The sequence below is a fragment of the Geotrypetes seraphini genome, chromosome 3 (assembly GCF_902459505.1).
Source record: "Geotrypetes seraphini chromosome 3, aGeoSer1.1, whole genome shotgun sequence".
NCBI lineage: Eukaryota > Metazoa > Chordata > Amphibia > Gymnophiona > Dermophiidae > Geotrypetes > Geotrypetes seraphini.
The window spans coordinates 7,816,908-7,831,884 of NC_047086.1; the positions used below are offsets into that span (position 1 = coordinate 7,816,908).

Consider the following 14,977-nt stretch of genomic DNA (forward strand, 5'->3'; position numbering starts at 1 on the left):
ATAGAGATACTGGATAGGAAGGTAGTTGGGAAGAGAAAGGGAGACATGGTGGACCCTGGGGTGGTGGGGAAGGAGAGAGAGATGAAGGATGAAAAGGTAATTCAGAAAAGGTGGATCTGTGGATGGAGTTGAACATGACGGTGTCAACATAGGTGTCGACAGAAACAACTGAAAATACAGTTGGACATGAAGGAAATCTGCTAAAGAGGAAAACACCGGTACCACTAGCTGCATCGCCGGTACCATCGGTGTGTGGAAAAAATTTCAGAGGCTTTGCAGTATTCCAAGATGGCCACAGCACAGACGTGCTGAGAGGAATGCATCTTGAGCTGCTCCATTCAAAACTTTTTTTTTCCTTCTATCGAGGCCTGTGTGCCTTACCTCAACCGATGCCGAAGAGGAGAGGCAGGAGTGCCGCTAACGCTTTCGGCACCCCAAAGTGCCGACCTTTGGCAACATAGATGAGTTGTTGCGGTGGATGCAGGGAGCTGCAGCTGCAACGCCGGAGGGTAGCCCGCTGCGAGCGCCTGGGCACGCCAAGACCAGAGTTGCTTCTCCAGGACCGGATACTATGCTCAGCCCCGATGTGAAAGCCCCACCCCCGCAACCCCGAGTTACCAGTTCTCCAGGGGAAGAGGAAACCCCGGAGATTGGGGAGGAACTTTTCCCTGAGGCAAGAAGAGAGCTTGGAGTCAGAGCCCCTGGTTCAGGGTGCCTCTGCAGAAGAAACTGGGGTAGATTCAGCAACGGGAGGTGAAGACATCCAGCTGGAGCAAAGCCTAGAACTTGATTCCTCTGAGGGTGAGCATTTCTATACTCAGCAAAAACTTTTATTATGGATAAGCCTGCACAAGTGACTCTGGAGTCTTTATGGGACTTAATTACAAATTTCACAAAAACTATTAGCCCCAATTTCCAATAAGTTGAAGCTAAATTGATTCAATATACTAAGGAGCTTAAGGCTTTAAAAGAAGACCTTACTGTTTCAAAATCCTTAGTTCAAAAGCTTGACCAGGATTTATCATCTACTAAACAAGTGCAACACTCCCTAGTTAAGGTTAACATGAGTCTTGGGAAGAAGCTAGAATCACTTGAGAATAATGCACGGAACAACAATTTGAAATTAATTAATTTTCCAAGATAAGCAATGGTAACTCCTAGGGAAATGCTTAGGAGATACCTGGTTGAAATTCTGCAAGTTCCAGAGGAAAATTTGCCACCTTTTTCCCAAGTGTATTATTTGCCTAATAAAAAAGGGAGTCAATTAAAGAAAAAAATGACTGATCAAACACCTTTAAATGTATCAGAAATCTTGGAAACATCTGATCGAGACTTTGCTATACAATCTACGATGATAATAACAGTAACTCTTTCAATTGATAAAATGGGTTGATGAGGCTTTTCTTTAAAAACAAACAGAAAGAGTTTCTTGGATGTAAAATTCAAATGTTTCCAGATCTTGCAAGAGAAACTCAAAAGCATCAGAGAATTTCTTCTTTTGAGACCAGGGGTCACCTCATTGGGGGCAACATTTTATTTAAGACATCCTTGCAAGTGTATTATTTGCCACCGCTCAGTTAAATACGTTTTCTTTGAACCTCAATAATGAAGTGCTTTTTTTGGCAATGTCCCGACTAGATGAAGGAAAATCAAGTGCTCAAAAGTTAATGAAGCCGCTCCTACCTCAGTACTATCTGTAACCTATCTTGCTATATTGTTGTATTTTCCCCTTTATTTCTTTGCCTAAGAGTAATCTTGGAATCACAGGTTGAGGACTTGAGTGAGTTAGTAAATGGTTTTCTTATTTCTTTTTGCAATTGTACTAAGGTGTAATATGCTTTACACTATAAGAAGTTGTATTCTTACTATCTCACTTTCTGTACAAGTGTATTACTTGATATGTAATAATGAAAAGTTATAAATAAATAAAAAAATAAAAAATTTCAGGAGGAAAGAAAAAACACCGGTACCATTGGTGTCTCTCCACGCTTCCAAGATGAGTCTGCCCTTATCGAGGCACTCATCGATATCGAAGCGGAGCCAGAAAGAAAAAACACTGGTACCCTTGGCCTATGAACCGGTACCATTGGTGCCAGAGATGGGGCTGATCGAGGTCGCCAGGACTTGACTCACTGCTACAATGACCAAGGTCATCAGGATTAGACTCACTGCTACAATGACCTGAAGCCCAAAAGAGAAAGTTGCAAGCCAACTTACCTAGAGAAGATTGGGCCCATCAATGTCAGTGCGGGCTGGAAGAGTGGTGCCGGAAGTACGCCGGCGCCGGATTCCTGATGGCGCTGACAGAAAACTGCTTTTGAAAAATCCACATGAAAATGTGCTGGTGAGGAGAAGAGCAGGGGAAGAAGGAAATGGCAAGGCCGAGGAACCGACATTGCTAGAACCACAGAAGGATGTCTGTGAAGACAATTTCCCCAGCAAAGCAACCGCGCTGATGGAAATGGAGCAGGAAAAACAGCCATAAGGTGGGGAGAAAACAGTATGGCGACCCATAAGGCCTCACCAAGCCTAACTGACGACGGTAAAAGAAAAAATAAATAAACTAGAAATGTTTAGGTGTTTTTAAAATTAAAAATGAAAGAAAAGAAAAAACTGACAAAAAAATCAGAAAACCGCGAGAGCGGGAAGGCAGAGAAAAAAAAAATTTCAACAGCCGTTGAAACGCGACTTCTTAGCTCCACGAAAACTAAGAAACTGAAAGACCGCATGCCCTTATCGGGCGGGAAGGCACTTGTGCATGCGTGGTTCAGGCTATCTCTAACTTTTTGAATTCTTAAACTGGCGATGCACTTTTAAAGTGGTCCGTACCGGGGCTCCGTCGGTAACGTCACCCATCAGTGAGAATATGCTGCCTGCTTGTCCTGGGATAACTTTCTTTTTCTTTGCCAAGCTCAATAAATATATTTGATGATAACTCCTGGCCATCGTTTTAGTGGGAAACCACTGTTAACTAGTACTGTACAGCGCATTCTCTGAGTACTTGGTTCAATACTTCAGTGTACCCCCACACATATTCTGCCTGGGTTGATGCAGGCACAGGTACAGCCCGAAGAGGCCACCTAATCGTCTATGCCTGTGGCAGCGTGGGCCTTGCTATGGCTGCAACAGCCTAGGCAGAATGTATGTGTGGCTGTGCTGAAGTTCTGAAGCGAGGATTCAGAGGACACACTACACATTGCTAGTTAACAGTGCTTTCCTGCTAATGTAGTTCATTGAAATCCAAAAGCAGCTTCTGCAGTTTTTTAATCATTGAATTTAATTGCCAATTGTCTAGGATGTGTTAAGTTTTTAAATATTGATACTGGTCTCAAGTTTAGATGACACAGGGACAAAATTTGTCCCTGTCCTATCCCCATGGGCTCTGCTTTGGTCCCCATCCCGCAGTTGGTTATTTGTGGGTATCCATCCCTGTGTCAGGGACTGGGTAAAATGATCCCAAGGACCCCCACAGATCTCTGCCACATGTCCTTAAAAATCTGCTTACCTTGGGGATGAGCGGCATCCATAAGGTTCACAGGAGTTAAAATGAACCCTGCGGACTCCATGCCACAGCTGCTTTCTTTTTAAGGCTGTGCACTTTAGCTCTGCGGGTTCTGTGGAGCCCCGAGGTAAAAGGCATTTGGGGCACTGGGGTGTAGAAAAGCTGAGCACAACAAAAGGGAGAGCTAGGATGAGACAGCAGGAAATTAATGCAGTATTCAGCACCAACAATCCCAACCACAAGCAGAAAAGAAACTAGCAATGGGAGAAGTTTAAACGCAGACTCCACAAAACTAAAAGCACAAGGCCTTAAAGTGGCAGTGGCGTGGGGTCCCCTAGGAATCAGTGATGCCCCTCCCCCCCAGCATATGCGTCCCCTTCCCCTGTACCTTTTTCATTTTCCAGACACAAGCAACATTATGAACTGGTTGCCCATGTCGTTTTAGTTATCCCTCTGATGTCACTTCCTAGGCGCGGGGCCCGGAAGTGACATCAGAGAGGCAACGCTGATGCGGGCAGCAAGTTCATAATGCTGCTGGCGCAGGGAAAATTAAAGAGGTACGAGGGAAGGAGTGTATGAGTGCATAAGGGGGGGTTGGGAAGGAACTAGGGGGGTGGGCACAAGTAATATTATGAACTGGCTGCCCATGTCCTTTTGGCTATCACTCTGATGTCACTTCCTAGGTGAGGGCCCGGAAGTGACATCAGAGAGAAGCAACACTGATGGGGCAAGGAAAATTAAAGAAGTAGAGGGAAAGGGGCCATGGGTGCAGAGAGGGAGAGCAAAGGAGGATCCCTGTGGACCCCACCCACGACCTCTATCCTTTTAAGGTCGTGTGGTGAAGGTCTACGGGCTCCTCGTTCTACCCACTTCCCCCCCCCCACACACACACACCATGAATAAGTGGAAATGCCTTTGACTAGTGAAATGGGTCACTCCCTATTGAGTTTTTCCCACTTAACGCACCTGAACTTTACCTTCTCTCTTGTGTGTGGTTTAAGTTGCCTCTGCTGTAAGTGAGGGAATGGTGGCAGTTGGAGCGCGCCACCTCAGAGGGGGAGGCGCGCGCTCTTCCTCGCCGCGTCATCTCCCGAGGCTTCTCATTGGAGTTGCCGTGGAGAGGGAGCTGTTTTGTTTAGCGGGCGCGCGAAGCGTCGGTCGCTGCTCCTGCCGGCTCGAGATGATGCGACTGCGGGTGGTCGGTCACCTGAAGGGGGTCCCGTTCCACATCGTCAAGTGCGCTGCAGAGGTGGGAAGCGCGGGAAAGGGAGGGGGGGAGGCGTAGAGCGAGTTGCTGAAGAGAGAAGTACCTGAGCCAAGGAGGAACAGGGCAACTAATGATGCCCGAAGGGGAAAGTAGGGAGGCTGGGAACAGGTAGAACAATCTGCCCTGAAAGATATAGATATATATATATATATATATATATATATATATATATATATATATATATATATATATAAAAAGAAGCAAGCAAAGCTAGGGGCAAATAAGTTTCTGTGAAAATGAGGAGGAATTCGCTTTTCGAGAGAGAGCTAAGGCAAATACAAGAATGGTTTGAAAAGTTTGCTAGTCTCATAGAAACATAGAATATGACGGCAGAAAAGGGCCACAGCCCACCAAGTCTGCCCACTCCAATGACCCACCCCCCTGACTTTACTCCCCTAGAGATCCCACGTGAATATCCCATTTTCTCTTAAAATCTGACACGCTATTATCCTCAATCACCTGCAGAGGTAGACTGTTCCAATGATCGACCACCCTTTCTGTGAAGAAGTATTTCCTAGAATCACCATGAAACTTCCCTCCCCTGATTTTCAGCGGATGCCCTCTGGTGCTCGAGGGTCCTATAGGACAGAAGATATCATCTTCCACCTCGATACAGCCCGTAACATACTTAAACGTCTCAATCATGTCTCCCCTCTCTCTTCGTTCCTCAAGTGAGTACAGTTGCAATTTATTTAGCCTTTCTTCATACGTGAAATCCCTGAGCCCCGAGACCATTTTGGTGGCCATTCGCTGAACCGACTCAATTCGCAGCACATCTTTCCGGTAGTATGGTCTCCAGAATTGAACACAATACTCCAAATGAGGTCTCACCATGGATCTGTACAGCGGCATTATCACTTCAGGTCTCCTGCTGACAAAACCCCTACGGATACAACCCATCATTTGCCTTGCCTTGGAGGAAGCCTTCTCCACTTGATTGGCAGCCTTCATGTCATTGCTAATGATCACCCCTAAATCACGTTCCGCCGTGGTCCTTAGGGCCAGATTCTCAAAAATTGGCGTTAAAAACTGACGGGGCGCTGTTGCAGGCGATCAAAAACGTGAGTCATTCTCCAAAAATCGCACATGCAAATGCGGTCAGCAGACAGTACCAAAGATTCATTAAATTTACATGCGTTAAGTCACTGGTAATAGTGATCAGCACATGCGCAGAATACACCAGGAAAGAGATGTGAATGTGCACATGTGCCGGGAAAAGTAACGCAATAAGCACGTGCCTTGTTTGAGCATAATATATGCTTATGTCATATGCACGCGACACGTAGTTGTAGTGGTTGGTCACAAAAGCTGTTCGTGTTGCAAAAACAGATAGCAGTTTATGTGCATGTACCGCAGTCCTCTGTTGCCGCAGTACCTCCTGCTGTATCTCCCTCCCATGGTTATCACCATCATCATCCTCGGATCGTGCATACCTTCTCTTCAGGACAACATGGAGAGTGTGAAGATATGAACCACCATCCATATTGTAACAGAAAACACGAGCAGTATCAGAAACGCTTTTAAACCATGCGTCTAAATCGTAATCGCACATCCAGACTAAGAAGAACCCAGATCCTATTCTCCTACCCACCACTCAAGGGAACTCAGCGAAAGAAGATGAACGATGGCCTCCTAGCGACGCAGGCAGCGAAGCTGGACCCCTGTATCTCCAACCTGTTGTCAACTACAAGTGACTAAATCATTCCGAAAAGAAATAAAAAAAAAAATCATTCAAAAAAACTATACAGCCTTCTATCCCCCTCTCGCATCTTCCCCCCCTCCATGCAAACTACCAGCAGACCTCCTCAACGACCCTAACAAGTAACCAACCCTAAACTTCATCTTCCCTACTAGTAATCCTCAATTCTCTTCCCTCAATTTCTCCCCTCTTCCTCCTCTATTTAATGTCCCCTAAATTGTAATCCCCCTGCATCTACTGTGTAAGCATCCCCTAAATTGTAATTCCCCTGCATCTACTGTGTAAGCATCCCCCAAATTGTAACTTCCTGGAAATGCCCAGCTATCTTATACTGCAATCCGCTTAGAACTGTAAGCATCCCCTAAATTGTAACTTCCTGGAAATGTCCAGCTATCTTATACTGTAATCTGCTTAGAACTGCAAGGTACAGGCGGAATAGAAGTCACTAATGTAATGTAATGATATTAGAATTTTGAACTACGGCACAAATCCCAGCATGCTTTGCAAGGTTTCCCTGCCATAAAGCATCAATGATGCTATATAAACCATAAAGCAGGGGTGTCCAACCTTTTGACTTCCCTGGGCCACATTGGCTAAAAAAACTGTTTCTGGGGCCGCGCAAACACTGCAGCAAGACAGGAGGGAGCCGGCAAGACGGTAAACACCCAGGGGCAGCAGAGGAAAACACTGCATCGCCCTTGACCGGGACCGCACAAAATACTTCACGGGGCCGCAGGTTGGACACCCCTGCCGTAAAGCATCATCCATTATAGAAAACATGTGTTACAAAGAGTTTTCAGGGGCGGTGTACCAATCATAGGCATGCTAGAGCTATTGGATGAAGGGAAGGGGAGAAGCAACGTTGGCTTTTAACAAACACACATAAAACATGCCTTTCTCTCCCCAAAACTACTATAATTCAGGTAAATCTTATAATTTGTTTTTAATGTATAATTTTATCATGAACCACAGCTAGAAACACATTATCATACTCATCATGTTCAAGAAGCGTACTTTTACCACTGCCCTAAAAAAATATATATATATGTATATAAATAAATATAATTTATGATTCTTTATGTAATTTTTTATTTTTTTTCATTTGCCACGATCAAAACATGCCACAAGATGCACTTTTAACAGTGTTGTCACTGTACCAGCACCCCCGGACCAGTAGCTGATTTTTGTCACCAAAAGCCAATGCTGCTCTTGGAGAATGGCTTAGTGATTTTTAATAATTCATCAGAGTGCTCATTTCAATGTTGAAGAGCCCATTTGCATGGCAGTGTCGGAGATTGCTAGAAAGCTCACTAAAGACCACGATAAGACTTTTTGATAATCCACCGCTAAAATGCATGCAGGCTAAACCATCGGAAACCAGTGTAGTGACCGCGTTAAAGTTTTGAGAATCTGGGCCTTAGTTCAGCGAGTTTCCGGTTTTTTTGGTATCATGGACTAAGGCCCTGATGCACAATGCTCCAACTCCACGGTAAAAAAAAATACTGTGGTGGGAACAATTTTTGTTTTCCTTCAGAGTTGCCCCAGTCAACTGTGCCTGGTGCCTGCTCAGAACAGCAATTGGTAGGCACAGCTCTTCCCCCTCATCCTTCCAGGGAAAATGTAAAAAGTTTTCTTCTGCCTGCCCTGCTGCTCTCCCTGAAGGCTGAGCTGATTGCAGCAGGGGAATCCCCGATCAGCCAGCTGGCTGGGGCTTCTGTTCAGCTATTTAGGGCTTCCCAAGCTAGTTTAACTTGCTTTTTTTGCCAAACTTTTCAAACCAGCCTTGTATCTCGGGTGAAAAGCAAAGGAAAGTGTGAAATGAAGGTGCTCATTTTCAAAGCACTTAGACTCACAAAGTTCCCTAGTAACATATGGAATTTTGTAAGGCTATATGCTTTGAAAATGAACCTCTAAGTCTCCCAAAGGGAGAACTTGGACTTGGAAGAAGCTACCAAGAGACTTGGAGGAGGCCATCAAGAGATAGGCCTGTGGCAGGTTAAAGAGAAGGATTCTAGGCTCCTAGATAGAAAATTTGAGCCAGGAAAGATTGGTTTTCTGTACTTATAAAAATCATTAGAGAAAGAGGAATCAACTCCTCCAAAGAGAGCTAGAGATAGGAAAACTGAAAAAAGGATCAGTATCTGAATATAGTTTTAGAAAATATTGTTTTAAAGCAGTTGCAGGATTTTATGGACCGTTATGAGATTTTAGATGATTCTCAATTTGTTTTTAGATCTAAGCATTCAACTGAATTACTGCTGTTATCTGTTCTTGATACAGTACGTTTGGGGCTGAATCATGGGGTTTCTTATTTCATGATACTGTTGGACGTATCTGCAGCATTTGATACCGTCAATCATATTTTGCAGGCGAGGATTGGAGGAGTGGTGTTGGATGGTTTCGCTCCTTTCTGGAAAACAGAATGTTTTACGGTGATGTTGTTTAACATCTATCTGCTGCCATTATGTAAAGAATTGTGAGCGCTTGGTATCAGTTTTTACCTGTATGCTGATGACAGACAGTTCCTCATTCTAGTGGATAAGTCCATGACTGTCGCCCTGTATTGCCTTCAGAACTTTTTTCAAATACTGTAATTCAGAATTGGATGGGTATGAATCAGTTAAAGCTGAATGTTGCAAAAACTGAGGTACTTTGTTTAGGTCGGGAGAGAGAATTATAATCCTTTCCTTGAAGTGTTATTGGATAATGTGGCGGTGCCTGTACTTCAACAATGCAGATATCTGGGAGTAGTGTTAGACACTACTCTTTCTTTTAAACCACAGGTGAAGTTGGTAGTATCTCATGCTTTTTCATCTGTTACGCAGCTTACGGAATTATTTGTCAGTGAATCATTTCAGGACAGTCGTTACAATGATCATCATGCCTGTGTTTGATTACTGTAATGCATTGTATCTGGGATTGCCGAAATATGTGGTACTTGCCCTCCAGTTGGTGCAAAATGCTGCCGCATGCACGATTGTGCAGGCATCCAGATTTGAGCATATCACACCTATTGTGCAAGAGTTACATTGGCTGCCTATCAGTGTACGAGTTGAATTTAAAGTCCTTTGTATCATTTTTAAGTTGCTAAAAAATGATTGTCCTGTTGCTTTAGAAACATAGAAGCATAGAAACATGACGGCAGATAAAGACCAAATTGCCCATCCACAGTAACTATTATCTCTTTCTCTGTCTGATCCCAGGTGCCTATCCCAGGCCCTCTTGAATTCAGACACAGTCTCTGTTTCTACCACCTCTTCCGGGAGACTGTTCCACGCATCTACCACCCTTTCCGTAAAAAAGTATTTCCTACTCTGGAGCCTATCACCTCTTAACTTCATCCTATGCCCTCTCATTGCAAAGTTTCCTTTCAAATGAAAGAGACTCGACTCATTCTTTGCACTCTTTACTTTGTTTTTATCAGCCATCATGCATGCTGCGATCCATGTGGTGTTTAGAAGTGCCACCACATAGGAATGAACTGCTGGTGGCACTTCGACAAGCTACAGGTATTCTCCAATTTCATAAGATGTTAAAAACTTTACTGTTCATGTGCATTTTTGTGAAATTAGAATATTGATTGATTCTTGCTTTTATATTTTGTTTTAGGTTATTTGTGAGGCTGTTGTGTTTTGGTGCACATGTTATGTTGGGCTTTATGTAGGGTGGGGGTTATTTTAATGTTTTACGATGTTTTTTGGTTGTTTCATGTTTTGTTTGTTCATTTTAAATAGTATTTTTTGTATATTAATGTATGTTGCTCGTTGCCCACATAGAATTGTTGGTTATGCAGGAAACAAATTTTTAAATAAATAAATAAAATAAGGCAGGTGAAGTCTTGTCTGTCTTCACTGAGGTGCGGAGTCCCTCGGGGGTCGGCACTGCCAGTCATGTTATTTAACATCTATTTAGTACCCTTATATAAGAAGTTGTAAGAGAGAGGCATAACCAGTAGAAGAAAGAAGTGTTGATGCCTCTTTACTGGTCGTTGGTGAGGCCCCACTTGGAGTATTGTGTTCAGTTTTGGAGACCATATCTGGCAAAGGTCATAAGAATGAAGCGGTCCAGAGAAAGGCGACGAAAATGGTAGGAGGTTTGCACCAAAAGACATGAGGAGAGACTGGAAGCCCTGAATATGTATACCCTAGAGCAGTGTATCTCAAACTATGTGCCACCTGAGATTTCTGACGACAGAGGAGGGGCGGGACCGTGGCAGAGGGAACGTGCTGCTGATGACAACGGCAGCTGCAAGGATCGCTACAGTACCAGCAATCCTGCAGGCTGCCATATTATGTTAAGGTAAAAGCAGGGAAGCTGGCCGAACATGCAGGCCTTCGAAGGAGGGGTGGTGGTGCAGGCCTTCGGAGGAGGGGGGCAGGCCTTCCCGACTAATCCTCGCCCCCTGCAGCGGCAGTGGACAGCCATCAGGTAGCGCTTTAGGAAGGCATGGGGAGGAGGGTCGGTAACTGAATTGGGAGGCCGATTTTTTTTAAGAGCGAATTGATTCGAATCAGAAATCGGGTAGCACTACTATGCAGCACTTCCTGACTGACCCCCCCACCCCCACCCCGATGAACTCTGACATTGAGCCTCCTAAAGCAGGAGCAGCAGCGGCAATGGACGGTCAGCAAGAGGCAGCACTTAGGACAGGCTTTTCGTTGCCAGAGCTTGGATGCTCCTGCTTTAGGAGACTCAAAGGTATGCGGGGAGGAGGGTTGATCAGTGAATCAGAAAGCCCAATTTTTTAAGAAAATGAATTAATTCGAATCAATTCACCGACTCGGGCAGCACTAGTTGCTACAGGCTCCTCTACTTTATGTATTGGTTGGCTCTATGCATTTGGGTACTAATTGAAAATGGAGCTAGAGAACCCAGTGAAGTACAACAGAGGCAGAGTGAAAAATCCGGAGTGGATTCCTTCTGCAGCAGCATGCGGCTATGGGGAAATAACCCTACTGTTTGGAAAAGAGCTTACTAGGGTAAGTACATAATCTCTCTCTTCTCTCTATCCTCCAGATGTACTTCTTTGTTCCTCATCTTCCTCTGCAAATCCTTCTACTGCTCTTTCCTCAGAGAGCCTAGGAAATTTTTTTTTCATTATTTTAGTAAAAGGGGAGGAGCCAACGCGGCACACAGACGCTGGTGCCGAACAGCAGGAGGAAGGAGAGCCGAAGGAGAGCCGAAGACTCGGGGAAGCGGCGAGAGTACGCTCCGCCCACCCCCTACACGTCAGAGGCAGCGCCGGACCCCCCCTTGAAAAGGGGAGGAGCCAACGGCGCCCAGCCGTTCGGCGCTCGGCGAAGGCGAGCGGTAAAGGCGCTCGCCTTAGCGAGAGCGCCTTCGCGAAGGGCCTTGCAAGGGACGAGCGCTACACTCTCAAGAACACCAGAGGAGAACAGACCGGTAAGGAACCGACAGACACAGACACAGAAGATAAGAAAGAGACAGACACAAAAAGAAACCAACCTGCACATACAATCAAGGTGAGGTAGAGCAGAGACAGCACACACGAGAGAGACAACAAGACAAGCAACACAAGGAAGCAGCAGGCAAGGGACACAAGCACACAAAGGCACAGGCACTGTAACACAAACAGACTCACTCAAATAGGAAGCCTGCAGTCAGGAAGTCAGAAGGTAAGGGGGAGGTAGGATCAATAGGAAAAAGAGCAGAAGTAGGTCACATCAAATCACTCAGACAACCCACGAGTAAAGCACGAAATGGAAGCCCAAGGAAGTCAGAAGATGAGCTTTCCTGTCTTCTGTATTGACTGCAATATGTATGACTACCTCCCTTCGGGGATCCAGGCATACATTTGCGATCGATGCATGGAGATGGATAGCTTGAAATGTCAGGTAAGACTATTGGAGGGAACAGTGATGGAACTAGAAGACAGAATCCGAGTACAGGAGAAGATTCTAGTGGAGTACAACCCAAACGACGAGGTCAAGGATCTAGAAATGTTCATAGAGGAAGCCCATCAGCACCACGTAGAGATCCCAGGGCTGGAAAACTGTACTCAGGAAACCCATGTGAATAGAGAAGACACCCATGCAAACACAGAAGAAAACGAAGACGAGGTAGGAGACAACCGCACACCAGGAGGAAAAATGAGAGCACAGGAAGATGTCCCCCCGCTCAAAGAACAGGAAACAATTTCAAGAGTAGCATTGGAGGAAGATGACTGGCCCTACTCCAAGGACGTGGACCTACGCCCCCCAAGGAACTCCCGAATAAAGAAGATGGGGATCATCGTAGGCGACTCCATCATACGACACGTGGACAGCCACACCGCAGGAGGAAGAGAGGACAGAGTCGTCACCTGTCTGCCTGGAGCAAGAGTAAAGGATGTGACCAACAGGATCTCCAGGATCATAGATGGCGCAGGGGGAGTGGACACCGCTGTGCTTATCCACGTGGGAACAAATGATGTGAGCGGGCGGAAGTATGACAGGGAAGAGATGAAGGGCCAGCTCCGCTCACTCGGAAGACAACTGAAGATCAGGGAGGTGAAGGTGGCCTTCTCTGAAATCCTCCCTGTACCAAGAGCAGATGGAAAGAGACAAGGGGAATTGCAAGTGATCAACGCCTGGATGAGACGATGGTGCGAAGACGAGGGCTTCGACTTCGTGCGAAACTGGACGGCGTTCTGGGGAAAAAGCAAGTACTACAGAAGGGATGGACTACACCTCAACAAGGAAGGAGCAAGAGTTTTGGCAGGCAACATGAAGAAAGCAATAGAGAAGGCTTTAAACTGAAGGACAGGGGAAAGCCGACAGTCGACGACCGGTCGATGGTACGGACAACAGGATGCCCTGACGTAGGAACAAAGGACTACTACTCATACACAAGAGAGGTCAACCTCACAGCCAACAAAGGAGAACAAGCAGGTAAGGACAACCCAGACACAGGAGGGGATGACCACACAACAAACATGGGAGATAACACAGGAGCAGTAAAGGATACCGTAAAGGAAACTGTAAGGACAACCAAGAGTAGAAAGTCCAAAAAGGTAACACGAAGGGAACTTAAATGCATGTATACAAATGCTAGAAGTCTAGGAAACAAAATGGGAGAACTAGAGACGATAGCAAGACATGAGAACATGGATATCATTGGCATAACAGAAACATGGTGGAATGAAGAAAACAAATGGGACACCGTACTGCAGGGATACAAACTATATAGAAGAGATCGAGTAGGGCAGAAAGGTGGAGGTATTGCCCTATATGTTCAGGAAGGAATAAAATCTGTTGAAGTGGCTACAACGGAAACAAAAGAGAAGCTAGAGTCCCTCTGGGTCAAGATTCCTGGCCAAAACAGCGCAGACACGAAAATTGGCCTTTATTATCGTCCCCCAGGACAGGCGGAGGAAACTGACTCAGAAATGATAGAGGAAATCAAACAAGAAAGCAAAACGGGCAATGTAATAATATTGGGAGACTTCAATTTCCCGAGGATAGACTGGAAACTAGGAACCTCCAACTGCGGCAAGGAGGCCAAGTTCTTGGAGGTGCTAGGGGATTGGTTCCTGGAACAATTGGTAAAGGAGCCGACAAGAGACAACGCCACCCTGGACTTGGTACTAAATGGCCTCACGGGACCGACAAAAGAAGTAGAAGTTACGGTACCGCTGGGGACGAGCGATCACAATGTGATCAACTTTAAGCTTGACATCGGGAATAGAAAACGTGCCAAAACCTTAACCAAAACCTTTAATTTTAAAAAGGGCAAATACGATCGCATGAGAGCCATGGTGAAACAACGACTCAAGAAAAAGGTGGACAAACTTGAAACGGTAGACCAGGCATGGTCCCTACTGAAAAATACTATCTCAGAAGCACAAAATCTCCACATTCCAAGGATCTCCAAAGAGGGGAGAACAAAAGGTAAGGGAGAACCGGCATGGCTTACCAGACAGGTGAGGGTAGCCATAAAAGAAAAGAAGGACTCTTTCAAAAAATGGAAACACATGAAAACAACCAAAGCATGGAAAATACATAAAGATGATCAAAAGAAATGTCACAAGGCGGTGAGGGATGCCAAAAAGGACTATGAGGAAAAAATAGCGCAAGAAGCCAAAAACTTCAAACCCTTCTTTAGATACGTGAAAGGGAAAAAACCCGCAAAAGAGGCGGTGGGACCCCTGGACGACCAGGGAAGGAAAGGGTACATCAAGGAAGATAAACAAATTGCTGACAAACTAAATTCCTTCTTTGCGTCCGTCTTTACGGAGGAGGATACCGCTAAAATACCAGAAGCAGTGAAAGTGTTTAGTGGAGTAATAGAAGACAGCCTCACCACAGTTGAAGTGGAGTTGGACCAGATATACTACCAGATCGACAAACTTAAAAGTGACAAATCCCCTGGACCGGATGGAATTCATCCGAGAGTTTTAAAGGAATTGAAGGTTGAAATCGGAGAGCTATTGCAGAAACTTGCCAATCTGACAATCAGAACTGGACAGATACCAGAAGACTGGAAGATAGCGAATGTCACGCCAATTTTC

At 45.3% G+C, this 14,977-nt stretch overlaps 1 protein-coding gene across 6 annotated transcripts in view; it reads left to right on the top strand.

Moving 5' to 3' along the window:
- Window positions 1-4,636: 4,636 nt before the first annotated feature.
- The window catches only part of PPIL6 (peptidylprolyl isomerase like 6), a 102,163-nt gene continuing 91,822 nt past the window's right edge, over window positions 4,637-14,977 (top strand). The window contains exon 1 of one of the 6 annotated variants that reach the window (XM_033939213.1): window positions 4,637-4,751. In XM_033939213.1, coding sequence (XP_033795104.1) covers window positions 4,683-4,751 — 69 coding nt within the window. In that variant the 5' untranslated portion in view covers window positions 4,637-4,682. Of the gene's footprint in view, window positions 4,752-9,841; window positions 9,978-11,012; window positions 11,448-14,977 lie in introns of those variants that run through there. The other 5 variants (XM_033939216.1, XM_033939215.1, XM_033939214.1 and 2 more) reach the window with 5 other exon arrangements.